At 43.1% G+C, this 25337-nt stretch overlaps 8 protein-coding genes across 12 annotated transcripts; 6 read left to right on the forward strand and 2 right to left on the reverse strand.

Moving 5' to 3' along the window:
* The first annotated feature begins 1442 nt into the window (after window positions 1-1442).
* alphaSnap (Alpha-soluble NSF attachment protein) lies at window positions 1443-4144 on the forward strand. The gene is made up of 4 exons (XM_001353283.4): window positions 1443-1690; window positions 2132-2450; window positions 2514-2834; window positions 2899-4144. Exons 1-4 carry the CDS (start codon window positions 1599-1601, stop codon window positions 3046-3048), a joined length of 882 nt encoding a protein of 293 aa, XP_001353319.1. The 5' UTR covers window positions 1443-1598; the 3' UTR covers window positions 3049-4144.
* A 727-nt stretch (window positions 4145-4871) lies between these two features.
* Window positions 4872-7765, forward strand: Spn77Ba (Serpin 77Ba). The gene is made up of 5 exons (XM_002134782.3): window positions 4872-5416; window positions 6173-6596; window positions 6667-6937; window positions 7000-7368; window positions 7437-7765. The coding sequence occupies exons 1-5, from the start codon at window positions 5401-5403 to the stop codon at window positions 7701-7703; spliced, it is 1347 nt and encodes a 448-aa protein (XP_002134818.2). The 5' UTR covers window positions 4872-5400; the 3' UTR covers window positions 7704-7765.
* On the reverse strand, window positions 7663-9690 carry Rbbp5 (retinoblastoma binding protein 5). Its single transcript, XM_001353284.4, has 7 exons — window positions 9617-9690; window positions 9337-9557; window positions 9055-9261; window positions 8807-8988; window positions 8627-8746; window positions 7938-8566; window positions 7663-7872 (listed from the first exon to the last, which is right to left on the reverse strand). Exons 1-7 carry the CDS (start codon window positions 9633-9635, stop codon window positions 7784-7786), a joined length of 1467 nt encoding a protein of 488 aa, XP_001353320.2. The 5' UTR covers window positions 9636-9690; the 3' UTR covers window positions 7663-7783.
* Window positions 9691-10015: 325 nt separating this feature from the next.
* eRF1 (eukaryotic release factor 1) lies at window positions 10016-16001 on the forward strand. 5 transcript variants are annotated; one of them, XM_033384244.1, is made up of 8 exons: window positions 10016-10032; window positions 10973-11301; window positions 12033-12208; window positions 12265-12734; window positions 12820-12975; window positions 13051-13248; window positions 13317-13464; window positions 15679-16001. In XM_033384244.1, exons 2-8 carry the CDS (start codon window positions 11216-11218, stop codon window positions 15759-15761), a joined length of 1317 nt encoding a protein of 438 aa, XP_033240135.1. In that variant the 5' UTR covers window positions 10016-10032; window positions 10973-11215; the 3' UTR covers window positions 15762-16001. The 5 variants fall into 5 exon arrangements, with proteins under 5 accessions (XP_033240135.1, XP_015042742.1, XP_015042743.2 ...); XM_015187256.2 differs by lacking the exons at window positions 10016-10032; window positions 15679-16001 and adding exons at window positions 10229-10356; window positions 13698-14120; XM_015187257.2 differs by lacking the exon at window positions 10016-10032 and adding an exon at window positions 10230-10356.
* Window positions 16002-17043: 1042 nt separating this feature from the next.
* LOC4813763 (cysteine sulfinic acid decarboxylase) lies at window positions 17044-19834 on the forward strand. Its single transcript, XM_001353286.4, has 4 exons — window positions 17044-17326; window positions 17739-17926; window positions 18456-19431; window positions 19496-19834. Exons 1-4 carry the CDS (start codon window positions 17159-17161, stop codon window positions 19682-19684), a joined length of 1521 nt encoding a protein of 506 aa, XP_001353322.3. The 5' UTR covers window positions 17044-17158; the 3' UTR covers window positions 19685-19834.
* Window positions 19835-20351: 517 nt separating this feature from the next.
* Window positions 20352-21819, forward strand: kin17 (kin17 DNA and RNA binding protein). The gene is made up of 2 exons (XM_001353287.4): window positions 20352-21415; window positions 21485-21819. The coding sequence occupies exons 1-2, from the start codon at window positions 20432-20434 to the stop codon at window positions 21683-21685; spliced, it is 1185 nt and encodes a 394-aa protein (XP_001353323.3). The 5' UTR covers window positions 20352-20431; the 3' UTR covers window positions 21686-21819.
* A 91-nt stretch (window positions 21820-21910) lies between these two features.
* LOC4813915 (vitellogenin-3) lies at window positions 21911-23434 on the forward strand. Its single transcript, XM_001353288.4, has 4 exons — window positions 21911-22294; window positions 22356-22615; window positions 22671-22806; window positions 22867-23434. The coding sequence occupies exons 1-4, from the start codon at window positions 22093-22095 to the stop codon at window positions 23409-23411; spliced, it is 1143 nt and encodes a 380-aa protein (XP_001353324.4). The 5' UTR covers window positions 21911-22092; the 3' UTR covers window positions 23412-23434.
* Window positions 23430-25166, reverse strand: Prim2 (DNA primase subunit 2). The gene has a single exon (XM_001353289.4). It carries the CDS (start codon window positions 25077-25079, stop codon window positions 23466-23468), a length of 1614 nt encoding a protein of 537 aa, XP_001353325.2. The 5' UTR covers window positions 25080-25166; the 3' UTR covers window positions 23430-23465.
* Window positions 25167-25337: the final 171 nt, after the last annotated feature.

The raw sequence follows: 25337 nt of genomic DNA on the forward strand, positions 1-25337 counted from the left end.
GGAATTGGACGTTTTTTTTTAATTCGCCGCAGTTCGCCGCAGTTCGCCGCAGTTCGCCGCAATTTCGCTTTAGCAACAATGAGTCTCGTTCCATACACAAATGTTGCTAAACTACCAACAACATTGCAACTGTTTTTTTGTTTAACTTTTTTGCTTAAATCTTGTTTAGTCAAAATACAGTAAAAGCAAGGACTAAAAACTGGCCAGTTAAGTAAAAAATTGATTAATTAATCGTATAAAATTATGTGGGCATAGTTAAAGGCCCGGTTGACAAAATTTAAATCTTTGGCGCTCACATTCAAAAAAGTTCGATTTGGCGCGCACCACTCGGTATATTTTTCAAATGAGACCGTATATTTCGGTGCTGTTCTGAGGGTCATACTGTAGAAACTGGTTTTCGCCGCGCTCCCATGTGGTATTTTTTAGTGCTAAATGGTATTTTTGTCAATAATTAATTTAATTTTCAATGTTATATAAAAATCCCATAAATGCAAGTATTTCGAATAGACCAATCATGTATAGAATTGATTCATCAATCGTATAAAATTGAGTGGGCATGGCTAAATGTACTATATAAATAGTATTATTCAACGGAACAAAGAATATGAGGAATTGGTCGTTTTTTTTAATTCGCCGAAGTTCGCCGCAATTTCGCTTTAGCAACAATGAGTCTCGTTCCATACACAATGTTGCGCATTCCATACACCTTGAAAACCGTATTTTTAGTCAAAATAAAATACACAAAGGTAATTAAAAGAAGCAGTCTTGTACGAAATGCATTTAAATATGATAAAACTAAGTGGGCAAATCTATATAGCTTGAAATATAGGCAATACCCGATTCGCCGCAGTTTAGCTTTTGCAACAATGAGTCTCATTCCATACACAAACATGTTGCTAATTCCATGCACACATACCCTGGGGGTAATGGATGTTATAGAATTGTGAATACGTTTGTCTTCCAAGGCTCAGTAGGTATCAGGATCGAGATAAATATATGCAAGATACTAATAATACACATGTATAAGTCAAAAACATGTCAATTTGAGAAAAGGTCTTAATAAATTGCGTTTGATCTACACATAAAATTAACAAAATAGGGTGTACAAAGGCCTATACACGCATCATGTCTTTAAATACCAGCAACATTGCGACTGATTTTTTGTTGAACTATTTTGTTCAAACCTTGTTTTAGCCAAAATACAATAAAAGCAAGGACTAAAAACTAACCAATTGGGTAGAAAATTTATTCATCTTTGTTGTAAAATTATGTGGGCACTGCTAAATATTCTATTTAGCTGGTAATATTCGACGGAATATCAAAAACGAGGAATATGCATAACAGAACTTGACTTTGTCAGTATTTTACGGTATATTTTCTAAATGAGACGGTATGTTTCGGTATATTTCTGAGGGTCGGACGGTATTCTTTATCGACAAGTCCGCGGTCACACTGCTGCTCGTATTGATTTTATTAAAAGGAGATAAAAACTTTTTTAAATTTTTCCAATACGTCACTGAGCGCTAGGGTCCGGACGAGCCCCATTTAGTTGTTGCATTTAAATGCAATTGTATAAAAAGCGAAAATAATTCCTCATAATGGGTGACAACGAACAGAAGGCACTGCAGCTGATGGCTGACGCCGAGAAGAAGTTGACACAACAAAAAGGCTTTCTAGGCTCTCTTTTCGGGTAAGTAAATTGTGAAATATGACTATATGCGTGTGCCCGAATGTGGTGCTGTGTCTCCTTGCTCTATTCCAACGGTTAAATAATGCAAACCCACATCTTAAACTTACGCACATATGAATGTATGTATGTGTGTATTAATGTACATGCCATTAATTCAATATGAAAGTCCAGTAAGCTTCCCTGCTTTTGTTCTGCCTCCAGTCTCACCAGATTCCAATACCGTACAATACAATATAATATAATAGCAAGCATGTTGCACCACTTAAGTTATTAATTTGTTAACACAACGAAATTTGAAATGGTGATTCATAGTCTATTGGAAAAGAGGTCGCTTACGATCTTGCACAATTGTTCGTTTGTTATTTTTTCTCCTATATGTAAGTCCGATTGGATATTAATGCATGTGTGTATGTATCATAAACTTGTGTGTCTTTTTTGCAGAGGCGGCTCAAACAAGGTTGAAGATGCCATCGAGTGCTATCAGCGTGCTGGCAACATGTTCAAAATGTCAAAGAACTGGACAAAAGCAGGCGAATGCTTCTGCGAGGCGGCCACTTTGCACGCACGCGCCGGGAGTCGCCATGATGCAGGCACCTGCTATGTGGATGCCTCCAACTGCTACAAAAAGGTTGATGTTGAGAACGCAGTTGCCTGTCTGATGAAGTCCATAGACATTTACACTGACATGGGTCGATTCACGATGGCCGCCAAGCACCACCAAAGCATCGCTGAAATGTACGAGGCTGATTCCAATACTCTGGTAGGTGGCCTGCAGCGGCGATTGAGCATTGATCGTTAACCGGACACTTCTATTCCCGCACAGGCTCAATCAATTCAACACTATGAGCAGGCTGCAGACTACTTTAAGGGCGAGGAGTCTGTGAGCTCGGCCAACAAGTGCATGCTGAAGGTGGCCCAGTACGCAGCCCAGTTAGAGGACTACGAGAAAGCAATATCAATATACGAGCAGGTGGCAGCCTCGTCGCTGGAAAGCTCGCTGCTCAAGTACAGCGCCAAGGAGTACTTCTTTCGCGCGGCTCTCTGTCATTTGAGTGTCGATCTGCTGAATGCCCAGCATGCAATCCAGAAATATGCGGAACAATATCCAGCATTCCAGGACTCGCGAGAGTTCAAGCTCATTAAGGTAAGAGATGAAATGTGGAGAACCTGCGCGTTTCTAATATGGGATTGGCTATTTTTATCCATAGATTTTGTGCGAACATCTCGAGGAACAGAACATTGAGGGCTTCACAGAGGCCGTTAAGGACTACGACAGCATCTCGCGATTGGATCAGTGGTACACCACCATTTTACTTCGAATCAAGAAGGCTGCGGACGAGGATCCCGATTTGCGATAAATTAATCAAACCCACACTATCTGATCTGATAAATTCACATACACATTTACTAAATGCTTTATTTGTTTCGGAAATTAATCTACCTATACAATATAGCTACAAATTAATTAAACAAGTGGCAATGCTTGTGCCAGAAAAGACACACATAATCCAAAAACAAGAACTAACTTACAGTTGAATAATAAATAAAGCATCCGCCCCATAAAATGGCAGCTTTTTCAAATGGGTAAAGCTATCAGCTAAGTTCAGAATATTCCTCTTGCAACGAATACAAAAACAAGCCAAATGCCACTGTTAATATGTTTTGAAAATTGTGCAAATTCTGTTACCCATAATCATTTTTGTTGCACATTTGTACGAATGTGAATGCACGGCCATGTGTGGCATGTAACACGGTTATTTTGTCCGGTTTTGCGTTACATTTGATTTGTTATTTAATTTTTTTAAATTAGAAAAATGTTAAATTAGCTGATGGTTTATTTGAAAAGTGGAAGCTTCTACAATCTGAATGTTTTATTGTGTGAACATTGCAAAATAATTATATAAAATTAATGTTTTAACCGATGTTTGGAATGTTTGTTCGTTGAATCAAATTAGAACTCCTCCCCATTGATAATGCACAGAGAAAAGTAAAAGAGAGTTTTAGAATGCGCAACCTACCAACCCAACTATATATGTATGTCCATAAATATATATGTATCGAAAACTATCCCCCTATAAATAATATTCAAACGAGAGTTATGAAATCTTATAAATACTTGAGGGTCACATTTATTGAAAATTCCATCTCGCAAAAGTTTTGAAATGTTTAGTAGATTATATGGTAACTCCTATAAACGTGTATGAGAAATATTCAAATCCAATAAACAGAATAAAAAATAAAATTAAATATACTAAACGGGGCAGAGAATTGTACGCCCTTGCGGTCGAAAAGCCAATTATTAAATGGATATTCCACATAAATATATACATAAACCGATATCTAATTAAAATCACTGCAAGGGTATAAGCAATGCAATTACGCATTCATTACCATAGACACATATTTCAAATTTAACTATTTTAATAAAGTTACTTGCTTGGATTAATCCCGCTATCCCAGTCCTCGTATCCAAATTAATCAGAGTGCTTCCCTATCATGACAACAGAACACAGATACTCGTATATGTATTTCATTTGAATTTTGTATAAAAAGCATTGGTAAGCATATGGACCAGAAATATAATTCTGAATAGATTATCCAGATTGGAAACGACCCAAACGTCAGCAAGTTTCCACTTCAGATCGATTGGGTTTCTCCAAACGAGTGAGGAGAACGCAAATTATAAAAACATGATCAAGTCGGACAGAGCGAGCGGAGCGTCACAGCCACAGAAAAGAAAGTCTAGCTTCTATGGGGTACGGTACCCTTGCTGATATATGTATGTACATGTAGGTCCTACATATACTAGCAATATGAAAAAGTGAACTTCTGGGCCAAAAGTCAAAGCTCTTATAATCTGCATGTTATAGAATGAACTTGATTTGCGTGGGAACCTCCCAGAGTGCTTACTGTCACTCTCTGCCAGTCTCCCAGTTCAAGATCGACTCTGTCTCTGTCACTGCCATCGATCCTGAACCAGAACATATAAGGCTCTCCTTCATGAACGCTCACGAACATCAGGTGAACTTGCGAGCACCAGGCCAGGCGTAAACAGAGCGACTGGAGCCAGTCGCGTCATACAAATCCGAGCAGCTCTCGATTGTTGCTCCCAGCTCTCGGCTCTCACAGAGCTCAGAGCTCAGTGCCGACGACCGTCATATCAGTGGCGTGGAATGATGCCTCAGTTATTCTGCCGTGGTCCGTGTGTTAGGTACAGTTTAATTGTTTAATCCGCTCAGCCGTTTGGCGGAGATTCATTGACATCTTGAGGCCTAGTGCCTACTTACCCACCCATTGGTTCCTCCCGTGGTCCAGAAAGGAAAATAATTATATAGCATTGACACGCATTATATAAACCCCGTTTCGAATATATATAAATATATATATATAAATATTCGAGAAGATCACCTACGTATGTACATCGCTGTGTGTGTACGTGTGTGCGTGTAAGACTCATTGCATTCCGGTTTTGGATTAATATCCAAACAGCAAAAGTGCCATATACATATGTACATATATACTCGTACTCGTATAAACGTCGCTACGTCAGTGCCAATCCCACAGAAAAAACCCCGAAATACATCAGTAAATAAAAATTAAATAATTGAAACATACTACGCACATGTGTATGTACGAATGAACAATTATTATACATAACATCAGTTCCGTTCCACTGTTTTGATAGCCGAAACTCAAAACGAACTTGCAAAATGCTTGCATTAACAGGTAACAATCAATCGACAATGGGGGATATTCCCATTTTGTGGACACTCGTGCACCCAGTCATCAAATCTTTGCATTAGCTTAAGCACACACATCTGTATGTACATACATATGTAGCATCATCCCCGTACTTACTCGTACATACATACATATATGTCTGTGGAAGGAAGGTCGCCCTCAGATCATCTTTATCAGCAGAATAACACACACATTGTATTATCGTAGTATGGAAGTTTTGAAATGAAATTCACAATTAAGAAAATATGTTCCAATATCCGGAAGTACATATTTACTCACATTTTTATATACATATGTACATATAAAGGCTTGACGCATTGCGGAATCTGGGCCTTTCTGATTGATCTGATATCTTCTAAGATACATACCTACATATACCTATACCTGTACCTATCGCTATATACATACATATATTTAGCCTGGCAGTTCTTTGAACTAAGACAAGTCTGACGGCGGGGGAAAATGCATTTTCGTAATTAAGATGTAGAATAGAGTGAGAGATGAATCATTGTAGAAATCCGGACTGAAAGTGTTCATGGAATGTGGACAGACTTTTATGTACCAATAAATTCTACTATCTATTCAGCTGATTTTTTTTTAGCAAAGTTCTTCGTACGTACATATGTATGTATGTATATCCTAGATATAGGGGCTTATGTAGAGTCAGAATTTACCCCACAAATCACTGTTTCATTTAATGGCAAAGCTTAAGACCGATTCCAAACATTTTTCACATTTCAGGTCGTTTATTAGGATGGTTCCACTTACTTGTGGTGTTTGCTGGCATATGCCTGGCAGGTGCGCAGCAGCAATATCCCCAACTGTCTGTTGGGACTCCCCTGGAGGCGTTGACCGCACCGACAGCTTTTGAGCGGCAAACCACCCATATCCAGTCGCTGCAGACCAACTTTGATACGGATTTGCTTCGCAATATTTCCCTGGGAGCACAGGAGTTTGGGCTTGATCTGCTGCAGCGCATATCTGTAGAGGTGCATAAATCCAACAGGGACTTTATGATATCACCCTTTTCCGTGTGGTCGTTGCTCGTCCTGCTGTACGAGGGCGCCAGCGGGGCCACCTACGAACAGCTGCGTCGAGCCCTGCGCATCAATGTTGAGGATGAGAAGCTACGCGCTGTCTATCAAGTGTGGAGCACCTACCTGAAGTATGTAACTGCCACTGATTGCATTCCTTTTACCCTTGGCTTACTAGTTTGTCTGGCTTTTCTATGGCAGCACCAAAACGGCCACCATAGAAGTGGCCTCGCTCCAGGCCGTTTACACCGACAAGGCTTTGCCCGTGAAGAGCGCCTACCGGGATGTGGTGAAGAACTACAACGTTCAGCCGGTGGAGGTGGACTTTTATAGTCCCAATACTGTGCACCAGATCAACGAGGCCTCGAACCGCACAACGCGCGGTCTCATTCCGTACACGGTGCTGCCCCAGGATATCTACGGAGCCAAGATGTTCCTGCTCTCTTCGCTGTTCTTTAAGGGCCAGTGGAAGGTGGGTTTTCTGTGCAGCGCTGTTTTCAATATAGTTAGGTATAATGCTTCCTCCAATTGCAGTTCCCTTTCAATCAGTCAGCGACTCGTATGGAGCCGTTCTACAACGAAAACGACGAGGTAATCACCAACATACCCATGATGGTGCAGGAGGCGAACTTCTCATATGCCACAAATATCCAGGGCCTAGACGGCTACGTATTGGAACTGCCGTATGGCGCACAGGACAGGCTCTCAATGATAGTTATACTGCCGAAGCGCGGCTTCAAGCTAAACGACGTGGCCAACAACCTGAAGGCTTTGGGTCTGTCCCCCATCTTGCAGCGTCTGGCCGACTTTAAGCGGACATCCTCGGAGGACAACCAGGTGGAGGTGCTAATGCCTAAGTTCACAACCACGACGGACTTTACCCTAAAGGGAGTCCTGGGGCAGGTAGGACATTCTCAGACATTCCATTCCACAGTCAACCTACAGTCAATTCTGTGATGTTCCTTTCACAGATGGGCATACGCGATCTTTTCGATGAGAATAACGCGAACCTTAGCCGGATGTCGTCTGGACTATTTGCTAAAATCTGCATTCACTCCACCAAAATCATTGTGGACGAGCAGGGCACAACCGCCGGGGCCGTGACTGCCGCTGTGCTCGCCAACAAGGCGACGCCGCCAAAGTTCCAGCTGAACAAGCCATTCCAATACATGATCGTGGAGAAAGCCACCAATCTAATGCTCTTTGCCGGCCAAGTGCGCAACCCGAAGGCGGTTTAGACTTAAGCGAGACTTTATTGACATCGTACAGAAACAGAAACAGAAATACTACGTTAAGGCAATCGCAGCCTTCGGGCAGACTATTTTTTGGTGCGGCCGGTGGCTTTTTTCCCCCCCACGGGTTGCTGTTTGTCTTTGCTGGCTTTGCTCGAGATGAGAGGATGAGTTTCTGAAAGCGATTGGATACGATTGGATAGTGGATTGACGTTGGCGTTCGGTTGGGAAGGTGCTTACCGTCGGTGGGGGCATCGGGCAGGCTGACATCATAGTGCTGCACGCGGCGACGCTTGGAGGCCATTATGTCGTCATCGTAGTCATGTGGGTCGTTGCTGAGTAACACGGTACTTGCCTCGAGACCGTCCTGTGCTGCCCAGCCATCCTCGGGATCCTCCACCTCTGGTGCCATGGGCAAAAATTGCAGGGCATTTTCGTCCTCCCCCTCCTCATCGGAGGAACAGAATGCTGCCACTGGTTCCACCTTTTGCACATCTACTTCAATCTCTTCATCCTGCTGGGCGTCTGCATTAAGGTCCACCGACTTGTCCTCATCGGCAATGTCAAACTCGGATTCTCTCTCCTCGTACTCCACATTCTCATCCAATTCTTTAAAGTCGGGGGCAAACGCCGACCAGTTTTCAACCTGGTTTTGTGCCCAGATCGAAACGAGTCCCGAGCTGATGCTGGCTATAATGGGTCGCACCGGATGCCACACCACGTCGAGCAGCAGTTCACCCTTTGTTCCATGGAGGATCTTCACGAGATTGCCAATCGACTTCTCCCATATGTACAGTGCATGCTGGCGTGCACTGCCCGCGCATATATATTCCCCGTCGCCAGAGAAACAGCACTTCTTCCAGGTAGTTCTGCATAGATAACGCTGTAGATTGTAGACTGAAACATTCACAGTCGAGGCAAGAACTCACTTGTTGACCAGATCCTGCAGCTTTTGTATTGGCTCTGGTTCGCCGTCCCTGCCCAGTGCAATGATTTCCTTAGAGTCGTACACGCGTATCACTCGATCCGACGTGTTGATGAGGAATGCGCTAAAATAGATTTAAGCGGTACAAATCTAGGTACTATATTGTCTTTTTTTAGTCACTTACTCGCCCCGACGGGCAAATTCAATGCTCTTGACGGCTGTCGCACTCGAGGTGCCCACAATAATGCGAAAGCTGGCCACCACTTCAAACGTCTCCACGTCCAAGACGAGTATTTTTCCCTTGGCATTTCCCGTGTATATGTGCTTTCCACGACGATCGAACGACGCCACAATATTCAGATCGCCCTGCCAAAGAAAGGTTGGTCATTCTCATTTTCTGTCCGTCTTCTTTTGGGAAATTTGCAAACCAACATCAGAGTCCAGGGGCAGGCGGCGGTGTGATCCTCCGATTTCAACGAGAACGGCGGCATATCGCATGGGACACACCAGCAGTCGATTGTCGTTCCGGGGATCAAACTGCACCTTCAGGACGGGGGAGGGAAAACGGTACTTGTGCTCCAGTTCGCCCGTCAGAACGTCCCAGATGCACACATTATTATCTGTGGACGCCGATAGCAACTGAAAGTGGAGGGGGGAAAGAAGAAATATTAGAGAAACATAAGGATCAAAACGAGTGCCGGTAAGTCCACTCACCTTGTGCCCATTCCTGGTCCAGCTCAGACTGCACACGGGATGCACGTGGGCGGAAATGATTTTGGCGATGCCCCGCGTCAGAAAGTCCCATATAACTATTCGGCCATCGTTGCATCCCACGGCCAGGAGCGTTCCGTATTTGTTGAAAGCGCATGTGACTGCCAGGGAAATGCAGTCTAGGGAACCATCAAACTCCTCCGGATAGTTTTGTCCAAATGACTCTAATGGATACAAGATGGTCGGTTTATTAAGTTACCTATATTAAATACAGGCTTCGTACCCAACAATTCCAAATTCATTTTGTTTATAGAAGTGTGACCATCGATGGTCTGAACTCAGCCATCGATACTATCGATTGGTGTGCGCGCCAAGGAGAAATTTTTTGATAGTGAATGAGTGACAAGGATATGGAAATTAAATATATTGATGAAACTGATAAAATACTCCATTATATACCAATATACCGTAATTATACCTTCAACTCAATTTCGACCTCAAAATAAACACAAAAATATATTATTAAATGGTCACCCTGGCTTATAAGGTAGCTACTGCCATTCACACTCACACGTGTTTGCTGATCGATATGTCGTTGAATATTCATTCTCCAAAAAATAACGTTCAGTTTAGGAATGCTTACACATATTAGTATGCGACATTGTTTCGGGGATTTATTACACTGCATTAAAAAGTTTGGTATGTATGCATGTATCAATTTTTCATTTATTTCCAGTCCGTGTCGTACACCATTGTATTTTCTTATGGAGTAGTATATTTGAAAAGCGATACGCGATATTTATTGTTTTTTCGTATTTTATAAATTCAAATAAATTCCTCAAATTTTGTTCAAATAAAAATCGTGTTTTCTTTGTGCTAGAACTAATATATTTGCGAAATTGCGGCGTAACATATTAATTTATTTCCGGTTCTAGCGCGTTAGGATGTTCCGCTGCAGCGTTTTTTTACGTTTCTTTTGGTCACACTGATCCAGATCCGAGTGGTTTTTTTTGTGTGCACGTTGTATGTGGAAAATTATGAAATTAATTATATTTATAAGTGGATTATGTGGATAGTGCGCAGAGACTATACCTACGAAAATCGAGTAGAGATTTCATCAAGTTTTCAATCGTCAGAGAGGCAATTCGAGGACAAAAATCATTTGCACGCGATTGTGTCAACGTCACCTTTGGAGCAGAGCAGCCTCAGCCTCTCTCTGCCACTCTCTCGCGCTCTCTTTCTCTCCCCGTCTCACTGCTAAATTTTGCGTATGGGCGCTAATTCTCCTGAAAGCTTAAGTGGAGTGAAAAAATATACTCGAATTGTGTTCAACTCGAGACTGAATTCAGTTTTTTGTTCACAGGAAAAGTTGTCATCCTAAATTTGTGCCTGTCCTCTCTCCTTTTTGGATGTGTATTTACTGATGCTAGATTTCCAAAAATTGGAACAAAAAATTCATTGTATTCCTAATTATTTCGCTCGTTTCGTGAGTCTGTGACAACGAATGCGCTCAATTTCATGTGCTTTTTCTCTCCCCCTGCTTTCTTACATTATTTACAATTGTATGTGTGGGTGTATGTTTGTGTGCTCATGTGAATATTTAAATATGTGTGTAATTTGTGTATATAACCGTTTACAGGGTATACATCGCGGCAGCCACGTTGAAAGGAAGAACGTGAATGTCAATACAACGAACACACAGAGGGAACGGTGAAGATAAAAACTAGCGGCGCAGAAGAATCGAGGAAGGAACAGGCTGCTTAACCCTCCCCCCACAGCCACCAGCCACGAGCCACCGTCACACAGCAACCACAAAAAACCACTCGTAATTCTATTGGCAACGACTTCGAAGGGGAACAGGAGATAACAATTCACAAGCAATATGTCTGGCGAAGAAACGTCTGCTGATCGCAATGTCGAAATATGGAAAATAAAGAAACTCATCAAGAGTCTGGAAATGGCACGCGGGTGAGTACTCTCCTCCATCCATGACACCATGGCTCCTCCATTGTGTGCATATTTTTTTCTCAGTTTTCCTTTTGTGGGGTACACACACCATGCTGCAACGGGGCGGGCGTGTGTGTGGGGCGGGAGCGGGAGCGGAGATACTGCGCGCTGTCGCCAGACCTTGCGACCGTTTTGGGGGAGCCCCAAGTGGTGCGAGTGGTGGTGGGTGGGTGGATGTACAACCACCACCTTCACTTTTTGAGTAGAGTGACTCTCTGAGAGCATATTGTTTGCGAGGCTTTGAGCCCCATTCCTCTCAAGCAACAACACCACCCGTTTGGAGGCATTTTGGCCTTTCCCCGTTCGCGTTCCCTACCGAGCAACACGTTTTTTGTCGGGTTTTTATCGGTTCAAACTAGACCTTACCGCTGTGCCCCGCCGAGGTGGAGCCGTGAGTAATCCGCCTCGTGGCTCTCTTCTGCCTATCAGAGTGAGTGTGCTCTCTCCCTCTCTCTCTCTCTCTCTGTCTCTATTTGAGTATCCCTCTCTCTCACTCTCTGGGGTCCTTCATTCGATTGGGGTCCCCGATTCTCTCCGACAGTGGGTAACAAGGTCAACTATTCAAAGAACTTGGTTTTACTACGGCGTGTACATACATATGTATGTATGTACATACATATATCTCACTCAGAGTGGCGCCTCCCTGCGTTTTCAATTCCGATTCCCACTCACTTTCTCTCCTTTGATTTCAGAAATGGCACCAGCATGATTTCTCTGATTATTCCGCCAAAGGATCAAATCTCGCGCGTTAGCAAAATGTTGGCCGATGAATTTGGAACGGCCTCGAACATCAAGTCGCGCGTGAACCGCTTGTCCGTCCTCGGTGCCATTACGTCGGTCCAGCACAGACTTAAGTTATACACCAAAGGTGAGTTTTTCTATTGAGGAAATGATCAGAGATAAATAATTTTTGCTCGATTTCAGTGCCTCCAAATGGTTTGGTCATCTACTGCGGCACCATTGTCACAGAGGAGGGCAAGGAGAAGAAAGTGAACATAGACTTCGAGCCATTCAAGCCCATCAACACCTCGCTGTATCTGTGCGACAACAAGTTCCACACGGAGGCCCTCACTGCCCTGCTGGCCGATGATAACAAATTCGGCTTCATTGTGATGGATGGTAATGGTGCGCTGTTCGGTACCCTGCAGGGCAACACCCGCGAGGTACTGCACAAATTCACCGTCGATCTGCCGAAGAAGCACGGACGTGGTGGTCAGTCCGCCCTCCGTTTCGCCCGTCTGCGCATGGAGAAGCGCCACAACTATGTGCGCAAGGTGGCAGAAGTGGCCACCCAACTGTTCATTACCAATGACAAGCCCAACATTGCCGGCCTCATTCTGGCTGGTAGCGCGGACTTCAAGACCGAGCTCAGCCAGTCCGATATGTTTGATCCCGTAAGTGTCGCCCTAGAGCCTCTGTCCTCCGCATCCGCGTCTGCGTCTGCCCCCGCTAACACGGTTTTCTTTTATCCAATTGCAGCGTTTACAATCAAAAGTCATCAAGCTGGTGGACGTTTCTTATGGCGGCGAGAACGGCTTCAATCAGGCCATCGAATTGGCCGCCGAGTCATTGCAGAATGTGAAATTCATACAGGAAAAGAAACTCATTGGACGATACTTTGATGAAATTTCTCAGGTATGTGCATTTTGCATTCTACTTTGCAAGTTCCCAAATATTCTGTGTAACAACACGTTTCCTTATGCGATATAGGACACTGGGAAATACTGCTTCGGAGTGGAGGACACTTTGCGCGCACTGGAACTGGGATCAGTGGAGACTTTGATCTGCTGGGAGAACCTCGACATTCAACGCTACGTTCTTAAGAATCATGCCAACTCGACGTCAACGACAGTATTACATTTGACGCCTGAGCAGGAAAAGGACAAGTCGCACTTCACTGACAAAGAGGTATGCTGCATCCCTAGCTTTGATCGTTTGGTTTTCGCCTCACGTCCCACACATGTTTCTACCAACAGAGCGGCGTGGAGATGGAGCTTATCGAGTCTCAACCGTTGCTGGAATGGCTGGCAAACAACTACAAAATGTTTGGCGCCACGCTGGAGATCATTACAGATAAATCGCAGGAAGGAAGTCAGTTTGTGCGTGGCTTCGGTGGCATTGGCGGTAAGTCCCAGACAAATTCAGTTCCAGACTAGACTATCGTTAGCCGTCACACTGGACTGGAGCTAGCTTTAGTTGTAGTTCGATTTCGATTGTAAGCTAATCAATTCCAAAAGTTGAAACTGTTTTTCCATTCCTCTTCCCTCATGCTGCTTTAACACGAATGCAACACACGAATGGTCGTCGTGGCTTTGATATTAAACATTTGTAAATGTAAATGTAAATGTGTCGAATAGGTATTTTGCGCTACAAAGTAGATTTTCAATCCCTGCAGGCTGACGAGCCGCTGGAGGACGTTGATCTCGATGATTACTAGACACCAGTGTGCTGTGAACAGATTCGCAATTTGCGAATTGCGAATTGCGGGTCTCGAGTTCTCGATTATGCGTTACATAAAACAAATAACCATATACTTTTTTGGGGAAATCTCGTAAAGCAAAACGTTCAAATTGATTAGGAACCAATTTACTTGCCACATAGTTTTAATCTATGTTCAGCGTAGCCGTTCTATACAATATTTATCACCAGAGTAGGGAGGGTCCTGCATCACTCGGAGGTGGATTGCATTTCACTGTCGGATCAGGTCAGGGTGCATATAGATGCGCACCCACATATATCTACGATTTACCAAATTTTTTAATTAGTTCGTGAATACTTTTAAGAACACAACATATATAAGTCGTAAATTAACTGAAACGATGGAACGGCATCGTTTTCACACATACCAATCGATTATTCCCTGTTTTCGGATTGACTTTGATTCCATTCCATTAAAAAAGAAGCTAAATGAAAGCATATGATAAACGGCGATAAACGCGTCACCATTTAGCTGGCAAAGAGTTCCCGAATGTATCTGCATTTTCCCCCTATTCGAATACCTTAAACCGAGAGAGAGTTATAAGAAAGTACACAAAACAAATTAAAAACAAAGAATTGTAATAAAAATAAAACACCACACATAAAAACGATTAAATAAATATACCTATCAGAACATGATGGCAGTGCTACTCCAGTACTCCTGTACTCCTTCTGTAGCCTCCTTAATTTATAACTAGTTTCTGACTAATCATGTCCAAAGAGGTGAGACCCTGGTGTTTAGTTCGACGAGTGTGTGTTATATTTTTTGTTTTTGCTCACTTGAGCACGCGAGGATATTTCCATTTATAATTATATGATGCAAAAAATCGTATATTTATCAGTTTTATCTGTACATGTTTTATTTGGTCATTTGTTTTGTATCATAATCTTTAACGAAGGAAGCTAGTCTTTTTATAACCGGTACTAGAAGAGTATAGGGTAAACTAAGTATATTCTGTTTTTTGGTAAAAGTGGATGTGTGTAACACCCACAAGGCAGCGTTTCCTACCTCATCAAGTATATACATACATATATTCTTGATCAGCATCAATAGCGCCGAGTCTATAAACCTATGTCTGTCTGTCCGTCCGTCTTGTTTCAGCTAGAGTAACCAAAATTTTTATACAGACTCCGGCCAGACTCCTCCTCCAGCCACAAAGAATGCTTAGAAGAGCTAAACTTACTTTCCGCAAGTAGGAAAATCTGTCACATCCACAATTTTGAAGATATGAGAAAACCAAAAAACTGTCGAATCTGCATCAAATCGGATCTTTATTATAGCCAGAAGGAAGGCTTCCACGCGCTTACTCATTTTCTCTCTCTCTCTTCCTCGTGAAGTGCACGCAGTCTAGTGGAATGGAGCGAGATAAAACGGCTGGTGTTAATGTCAGAATAGAAAAAAAAGAGACAGAAAAATGGAAACGGATAAAATATAATATATACAAATCTTCCAAACGGCTTAACCAATTTTTATGAAATTTTTCTTTCGACTAAAACAGCGATACCAAACGACACATGTATGAAATATATTGTATAAATACATAAACCATAACCTCCCATATATGTATACTGACTGAGTATCGGGTATAATGTACAGTCGCGGCCCTCGCAACGTAACTATTCATTTTAATATATAATTTTGAGATGCAAAAAATAATACTTTCCCTGTATTTATCAGTTTTATCTGTTCATTTTTATTTGGTCATCCGTTTATATCCATTTGCAAGAGTATCCTAATAATTAAAACACGCGAAGCTAGTCTTTTTGTTCTTAAATTTAATTTCTCAATTCAATATATTTTTGGTTCTTTATTATTTTCTGTGCTTTGATAATAATAAGTTCGTTATTTTACTTTCACAGGTATCTTGCGCTACAAGGTGGATTTCCAGAGTATGCAGCTTGATGAATTGGACAATGATGGCTTTGACCTAGATGATTACTAGAAAACGTTTCTGTTAATACACAAAGCTCTACCTACCATCAAACGTAAACTGAAACTGCGCAGCCACATAGACCAGGAAATTAAATAGAATATTTTAATAATACGCAAAAACACACAAACCCCTCTTCCATTTTTACGTTGTTGGCGAAAAAGTAAAATCTAAATTAATGCATATACCTACAAGATAATATTATGTTAAATCGAAGAAAACAAATATTAAAATGATACCGTTTTACGTGAACAAAACTGATTTAACATCGCTCATGATTTAATGGAACCCAATTGGCAATCAGTCTTTTACGTAGACTTCTTAACTTGCATTTCACAGGGCAGTGTCACCTGAATAATTTGCAAGAAATAGGGCTGGGCTCTTCTAAACTATGTGAAAGGAGCAGGAAACATCGGAACACATCAGGATTTTGGACAGATCACTGTTTAGTAATATTTATTCCATGTTACCCCCTGTTCCACTCTACGATATTACGAAGCACCGAGTACTATTTGCATACAGATATGTACATACGTAGAAAGTTGACTGGAAATTTTGGTATATGCATTCAAATGCCGATTTCGTGAATACTCACGTACTACTCGTACGATTTAATGTGCTCTGAGAACTTATCCGCTGGGGATCTCTTGCATTAAATTTCTCTTCATTGAATTACTCTTTATTTAACTCTTCTACTTTCAAAAGCTAGAAGAAGAAATGCCAAAAGGTTCAAATGGAAACTAATCAATTTGATAAGAATCTTTTGATAAACCAAGAGGCAACTGCTTTTGGAAGAGAATATACCCTGCCCCAGAGTACCGCGCATTCAAAGACTGGAAGTGAAAGTCTGTAAGATTTCTATTGCTTAAGAATATACATATGTACCATGCATGCAAGTAGTAGAATGTTGACCCGATTCCTATGCTAATTGATATTTCCGTGTGATACTCGTTGTGGCAAAATGATATAAGCGCGAGTCCATCTTCTTATATTCGTCTAAAATATCTTATAAAATCCGCACAAATCTAGAAACTTTCCATCTATGTTAATGTTGTGATAAAACAAAATCGGCTCCACCCCAAAGAGCACGACTACTGACACTGCGGTAAACAAATGATGGACGTGTAGAGCCGACTCTATCCATATACATAAATCGTTGCTCGCACTCGTATATTTGTACGTACTACATTTGTATGTGGTTGTAGCTCAGTTTACAACATTAATGAGAATTTGATCAAGAGAATATACATACATACTCGGAAAGTCACAATCAGCTGCAGTGCGACTGGCAATCACATCATTGGGGCACTTCCAATTGAATCGTCGGCGGCGACAGAGGTTCAAGAAATCTGAAATTAATCAGCGTTCTTTTTTACTGGCAAAGTCGTGACTAGGCGATATTGTGTGATATGGATCAGGCATTGGCTGTGAATCGAGTTCGCGAAGGGCTTATGGATGATTGGAGTATCCTGGAAAATGTATTCAAGCTACTGCAGAAGGACGACACATTCTGTGTGGACCCCCAAAAATGGAATAAGCAGAAAATCGTATCATTTTTGCAGCCAGACGATTTGAAGGTAAGTCTGTTGTCTCGAGATAACGGCGGGGTGACTGTCCGATTAAAACAAAAAAAAAGAGTTCAATTTTTGACCCCAAGCCTTTTCTGAAAGAAATTAATTGTGATTTAGCCAATTATATAACAAATTGAGTGGTCTTGATAAGTTCCGAAAAGGTACTCGTATAACCGGTATCAGGCGATATACAAACACACTGATTTTCAAGCAGGCCGAATGCAGGTAGTTGTTCTCAGAATAACTACACGGGCCTAGACTGGTATAGACGGAGTATGAGCAGTGTGTTTTACATAAATATTTATCTTTTCGAATCCGTATCCTAAAATTTAAATTTAAATACGATATATAGTATACACACGTGCAGGCAAAGCTGGATTTAATTTACATTTACACGTTTGTATGTTATCATTCCAAGGAATTGATTAATCTGAAAATCCGGGAGACGGAGACGTCCACTCTCGCGGAAATCGAGCAGCTTTGCCAGTCGGTGATCCAGTATTCAGTCAAGACCTCGCATGGACGCTTCCACAATCAACTGTTCGGACAGGTTGACCCCTTTGGATTGGCGGGAGCATTGATCACAGAGGCCATGAATGGAAGCTCGTAAGATTGCAGCAGCATTAACGATGTACTATATTATCTGTGGCAATAATTATGATTGCATTTTTTATTTCAATAATTAAGAGCTCGCAGATTACTAGGCATTACGAGATAATGTTTCAAATCGATTAGTGTCCAACCAATGCACATTAGCCAGACGGCTGATGTTTTGCATAAATTTCAAAAATTAAGTTGAAGACTTGCAAGTGGGTACAGTTGATTGTAATGATATACATATTTATATATGTATAAGAAATAAGAGAAATTTCAGACCGACAACGCCCATATAAGGTGCAGCTTTTAATAGTTTTTTTTCTTTCTTTCTTATTGACGTGATTATTTGATGAGTATTTATACATATATATATGTATATATTTTTATTCTTATGCTTATTTAGGTTAATAGCCATTAAAAATGCACCTCCATGTATTTTTTCATATATCTAAATGTCTAAACCATTCGCAGCTTCCTTCTGAATATTAAACTCCTTGATAAACAAAATTTACAATAACTATCTTTATTCGACCTGCAGATACACCTATGAAGTGGCGCCTGTGTTTAGTCTGATTGAAACAGAGCTGATTGCTACGGTCTGTAGGTTGGCCGGCTATGACCATGGTGATGGTATTTTTGGTCCTGGAGGATCCATGTCCAACATGTACGGCATCGTGATGGCTCGCTACAAGTATGCTCCAGAGGTGAAGACCACTGGTATGTTCGGAATGCGGCCTCTGGTGTTGTTTACCTCCGACGAGTCCCACTACAGTTTTGTGAAGGCCTCCCACTGGCTGGGTATCGGCAGTGACAATTGTGTGGCTGTAAGAACCAACGAACGCGGTCAAATGCTTTTGGACGACCTAGAGGCAAAGATAATCGAGTCAAAGGCTCGTGGGGCACAGCCTTTCTTTGTCAACTGTACAGCCGGAACCACTGTGCTGGGCGCATTCGATGATATCAACGGTGCTGCAGATCTGGCAGAGCGCTACGGACTGTGGCTTCACGTAGATGCGTGCCTTGGCGGCGCAGCGCTCTTATCCCACAAGCATCGATCTTTGATAGCCGGTCTCCAGCGTGCGAACTCCTTTGCCTGGAATCCCCACAAGACGGTTGGAGTTCCACTCCAGTGCTCGTTGTTCCTCACGCGGGAGTCGGGAAATTTGCTGGAACGCTGCAACAGTGCGGAGGCCCACTATCTGTTTCATCAGGACAAGTTCTACGACGTCTCCTACGATACGGGCAACAAGAGTGTGCAGTGCGGCCGCAAGATAGATGCCTTCAAGTTTTGGCTAATGCTCAAGGCTCGTGGCTACGGACAGTATGGACACTTGGTTGACCACGCCATCGACATGGGCAGATTATTGGAGGACAAACTTCGTGAGCGTCCCGATCGTTTCAGACTCGTACTCCAGAAGCATGAGTACTCCAATGTCTGCTTCTGGTACATACCCAAGGACATGCGGGTACCAGCCAACGAAGAGACGACTGATTGGTGGACTCGTTTATACACAGTAAGAAAAAAACTTTTTTTTTTGTATTAAACCAAATGCAACTCTTGTATTTATTACCTGAAAGGTAGCCCCCAAAATTAAGGAGCAGATGGCGTACAGCGGCACGTTGATGGTAGGATATTCCCCGCTGAAAGCTCAAAATTTGGGTAACTTCTTCCGGATGGTCTTCACGTGCTTTCCCGTTCTTCAAATTCATGAGCTGGATTTTATCTTGGACGAGATTGAACGACTGGGCGAGAAAATCGTAGCTTAAGGCATATAGGGTATACAAAGGCCCATACTCCATAAATATGTAGTTCATATGTACCAAATATGTAGTTACCGTGCAGTTACCATGTCAAACAATGGAAATTTTGGTTGACCTTTATTTTATAAACAATCCAATAAAAAGGAGTCCTTAAAAATAGCCAATCTTGTATATTATGGATTCATTTATCGATCCGATCATGGACACACTCCACGAAAATTATGAAGCTTTAAGTTAGCGCAGTTTAGGTGAGATTCAGGTATTGTAAGGCTAGTGGCACCGGGTTGACCGTTACTCTTCGGTATATTTTTACTTCGAAATTGCGATGAAGGTATTTTACGGTATATTTTAAAAATAAGCCTGCTAATTTTGGTATTTTTGAGACGGTATATTTAATCAATAGATCCAGCTGTGTTGTGTACAGGGTGACCCTTTATGGTATTTTTAATACTTTTCGGCCAGGCCAGTCAATTAGTCAAAATAGATTCACTAATCGGATACAATTATGTGGGCATGGCTATATGTTCTTTATAGCTAATAATATTCCACGGAATATCAAAAACGAAGAATATGTATAATATAACTTGAATTCGTCAGTATATTTACGCTACATTTTTAAAATGAGACGGTGTATTTTGGTATATTTCTGTTTCTGTCGGACGGTATATTTTAACGATAAATCTGCGGTCACACTGGTTGTCTATTGTGTTCATAAATTGTGTTTTCTTTTTTATAAAAACAAAAAATTTAAAAATGGGTCGTGCTGAGGCTGGTACGCCCAAGTACCTCGCCAATAAAATGAAGGCGAAGGGCTTGCAGAAGTTGCGATGGTATTGCCAAATGTGCGAAAAGCAGTGCCGCGACGAGAACGGCTTCAAATGCCACACCATGAGCGAGTCGCATCAGCGGCAACTCTTGCTGTTTGCAGACTCGCCTGGAAAGTTTCTGCACAACTTCTCGAAAGAGTTCTCCGATGGTTACCTGGAGCTGCTGCGCCGGCGGTTCGGCACCAAGCGTACCAATGCCAACAAGATATACCAGGAGTACATTGCGCACAAGGAACACATCCACATGAATGCCACTCGCTGGCTAACACTCTCCGATTATGTCAAGTGGCTGGGAAGGACTGGCCAGGTTGTAGCGGACGAAACGGAAAAAGGATGGTTTGTCTCATACATTGATCGCAGCCCCGAAGCAATGGAGCGCCAGGCAAAGGCCGAACGCAAGGAAAAGATGGAAAAGGACGACGAGGAGCGAATGACTGATTTTATTGAAAAACAAATCAAAAAGGCAAAGTCCAAGGACGATGGCGACGACAGTGGGCAGGAAAAGTATACCGAGCTTGTACGGGAAGAGGCCGAGCCGCTTAAATTGGACATCCGATTGGAGAAAAAGTTCCAGCCCGAATCGATCTTGGGCAAATCGGCGCTATTGGCAAAGCGACCGAACTCTGAGATTGACGAAAAAGTCTTCAAGAAGCCCAGGTCGATGTTGGTGGAAAAAGGCGGTTCCCATTCCAAATCAGCGCTGGATGAGATCATCCAACAGGAGGAAGCGAAAAAAGAACGCGCCAACCGCAAGGATTATTGGCTGCACAAAAACATTGTGGTGAAATTCATCTCAAAGTCCATGGGCGACAAGTTTTTCAAGCAAAAAGCGGTTGTGCAGGAACTAGTCGATAAGTATCAGGCGAAAATCAAATTCCTTGATACGGGCGAAAAGCTCAAAGTGGATCAGGTATGGATTATAATGTACCCCAATTATACTCCCCAAGTCTAAGCTTAACTCTTTTTATTTTTCTTACAGGCGCATTTGGAGACTGTGATACCGGCCATGGGCAAAACAGTGTTGGTTGTTAATGGCGCCTATCGCGGCTCAGAGGCTCTGCTGAAAAAGCTAGACGAGCGCAAGTTTTCCGTCAGCATTGAGATACTCCACGGACCGCTCAAGGGACGAATAGTCGATAATGTACAGTACGAAGATATATCCAAATTATATGACACATAGCATAAAAAAGTAGGATTATATGTAAATAATTTTATAAGATTTATAGGAAGGATATCGTGCCGTTTTTAAAAGATTACAAGCTAAGATTACATTTATGAAAATATACATGCTCTACCACAAAGCAGAGAATGAAATGATTCACCTTTTTTAGATAAAGTTTTTACCCAAAACACAAATTGAGGTCAATTAAACACGAATATTAATAAGCAATTGGTGCCATTGCCATTTGCAAAATATAGTAGATTATGCAAACATCAAGCTAAGTCAAAAAAAAAGTAAGATTAGGAACAATGCGAAGACAGAACAATGCTCGCTAAAGTATTTCGATTCACTTGCGCCTTAAGCGCAAAGCAGAAACAGCTTCCGTTCGCTCCGCTTCGGTGTATACAGTTGCACATTTTCGTGAAATGCGGATTCAGTGTTTTCTCCTCTGGCAAATCTCATTGCATTGTCATGCCATACACGCCGAGATGACAGCAGCTGATGGCAGATCTACACCAAATTGGTGGGAGGCAGTGCCCAGAGTCCTGACCGACATTGTGACAGTGAAAGCGAATATCCTCACGGCTGCTCCTCTCGAGCTGGCAGCCAATGCGATAGATATGCTGTGTAAGAAGAGAATATCCTATTGTCAGAACACCATCGCATGCCAATCGTTGTGTTTCCACAGGCTCTTCCACGCTGTTTATGGACAGAGTACCGCCGAAGATCACTCCAGATATAAATAAAATGCACTTTCAGTACATGACGCCCTGCCACAACTACAGTGTTCCACTGCTGGATGCAGCGAAGCTCTGGAATCACTCCAAGTTTGGCAAGGGTCGCAAGGTGGTCATCTTGGCGACCGGCTGGACAAACACTGTCAACGAATCCTCCGCCATCGCCATGATTTCGAGGGCCTTCATGTGTCGCCGCGATGTGAACTTTGTTGTGTGTAAAGAGTCCTGCAGAGTAAAGTCCACTTAAATAGCAAGAACAATTTCAGATTGTTGACGCTGCCGATTACGTGGACACACTGTACTCTTGGTCGGCCCTAAACACGGACCTTATTGGCGAGCACATTGCTGTTGGTCTAACGCATTTGATAGAGCTCACTCCCCTGCGAAATATCCACTTGATCGGTAAGTGATCGGCAGTCTAAGCAATCCAAGGGTCTATAGATGATACGTGAGCTTCCGTAGGACATTCGTTGGGGGCACACATTATGGGTACTGCTGGGCGCACATTTAAGCGGCTTACTGGCCGACTGGTACCCCGTATAACAGGTCTGGACCCCGCGAAACCCTGTTTTCGGCAGGAACACATTCTGCCGGGACTGACCCGGGGAGATGCGCAGCTGGTGGACGTCATCCATACCAACATTGGTATTCTGGCGAAGCGTGGGCCCCTGGGCGATGTAGATTTCTATCCGGGTGGAGCACATCCCATACAGCCCGGTTGCCTGACCATCGGCTGCTCTCATACACGCGCCGTAGAGTACTTTGCAGAGAGTGCATATCCCCAACAAGAGAAGAACTTTATGGGCACCAAATGCAGTTCTTGGGATGAGCTCCGACGACGCGACTGCAGGGCGGGCGCGGGCACACCTTCCTCGATGGGATACATAATTGACAGAAAAGCGAGAGGCATCTATTACGTAGATGTGAATGGATGGCCCCCGTATGGTCGGAGTAGTAGTAAGACTGCAAATCCCAGATCAAAGATTTGCCACCTTTGCCGGACATGAGACACTAAACACGATTAGTAGCCTATAAATACGTTATTTTATTATTTTAAGCGATTAATATGTAATTTCCGTAAGATCTAGGTCATCATTAAACGCCTCCGAGATGTCCTTTTGGCTCTGATAAGCCCGTTCCTGTGTCTCCGCGATTTTCCACAGCTCATCGTCGTCGTCGCCGTTGAGCATAGACCTGTCCGCATGGCCCTTGATGTCTGGTCTGAGCTTAGCCTTCTGTGGCATGGCTCCTGTGGTGCGCTTCTGCCGGTTTCCCATCAGTATCTGGCTCTCTTCGAAGTAGGTGTTCGGATGATTGATGGTCGGCTCCACGTTCGAGTTGTGGGTGAGCATGAAGTACTTGCCACAGGCGATTTGATAGTGACCGCGGGACACAAAGAACATCACCTCTTCGATGTGGCTGGTCGACAGGCCGTAGGAGGCCAGTTTTGTTTTAAGCGAGGCCTGATCCTCAGACTTGTAGGGACAGCCGTGGCAGTCACCCGGTGCCGCCATTTCCTTAATGATTTTGGCGCACGAGTACGGACTGTAGTTAACCATGGACCCCTTTTTGCCGTAATTGTGGTGGATGTTGTACTCGTAGCTGCGCGTGAACTTATCTGCATCCATCTTCTTGGTGAACTCCTCGCGCCAGAAGCGTATGGAATCTTCAAGCGTTACACCAATACCCTTAAGGAAGAGACCGTACTGCATCCGGCCACCGTGCTTAACGTGATGCTGGGCACGAATGTGCTCGTGGCACATGCGCATGCACAGCGGCATTGACGTTTTGGACAGCTGGTTGAGGGACTCGATCGCAACAGCTGCATCGCGGCACACTGTGTAATCCTTGCCGGTGTACGAGTTGTGCAAAGCCTTGAGCATTCGCGAGATGCGCTCGTCTCCCTCGACCTCCTCGATCAGGCCCTTGGAGGCCAGCAGGCCCAGTTCCATTATATCCTGTTGCTTTGTGCCGACAACTGAGACCAGATCGTGGGTGTTCACATAGGCAAAGCCATCCTTCAGATAGCACCTGCGACCGCGCACTAAGTCCAACACCTGAGTGAATGGCACCTTGTAGAAGTCGAGAAGCTCTATCTTCGAAACACTTTGGCCCGCTGTGCTCTCGTAAAGACCGTCCTTGACCTCATCCTTTTCTGACTCGGTCAGAGGTTGGAAACTGAAATCATTCGCCTCGAGGAACTGCTTCACCTCGGCACTGCTCAGCGCTGCAAACTTGTATCTAAAAAGTTCCATCTCGCGGGCAACAAACCAGCGTGACAAGTCCTCGGATCGACAGTAGGCCAATCGGAGTATAAAGTGCGACAAGTAGTCGCGACGACGCGTCTGAATTTCCGACTCGTGCTTGCTGCCCTGGGCACTGCCTCCGCCGGGGGAACACAATCTCAGATAGCTGCGCAGACCTTCGCGTGTTAGCTCTGAACTCACATATTCCTTCCAATCCTCAGAAAGCAATCGTAGTCCTTTCGTTCCTGCGCGGTCCAGGACGCGCAACAGACGCAGTCGTTCGAGGGCAAGCTCCTCGAATTCCTCAATGTGAATGTCGTCTGTCGGTGGATAGTAGTACATCATGACATTGTGAGGGTACTTGCTCTCCAAGCTGACCACCTCGACTTTTACATCATTTCGTGCTCGTTTCTTCAAATGAAATTCCATTTTATCAAGTAAAAATTTTTAATGCGTTTTTTTTTGCGCGCAAATGCAAAACATCTGTTCAGTGTGACCGCTTATCGGCAAAATATACCCGTCCGAACCTCAGAAATATCTCGAAATATTTCAAAACATACCGTAAATATACCTTCATATTAATTTCGACGTCAAAATATACCGAAAAGTTAATAATATACCGTAAATAGCTGCTCTGAATGATTTACAGAGTATATTTAAATATTTTTTCCCGGTTTTCCCCATTTG

This window comes from Drosophila pseudoobscura, chromosome X, assembly GCF_009870125.1.
Source record: "Drosophila pseudoobscura strain MV-25-SWS-2005 chromosome X, UCI_Dpse_MV25, whole genome shotgun sequence".
In the NCBI taxonomy this organism is placed as follows: domain Eukaryota; kingdom Metazoa; phylum Arthropoda; class Insecta; order Diptera; family Drosophilidae; genus Drosophila; species Drosophila pseudoobscura.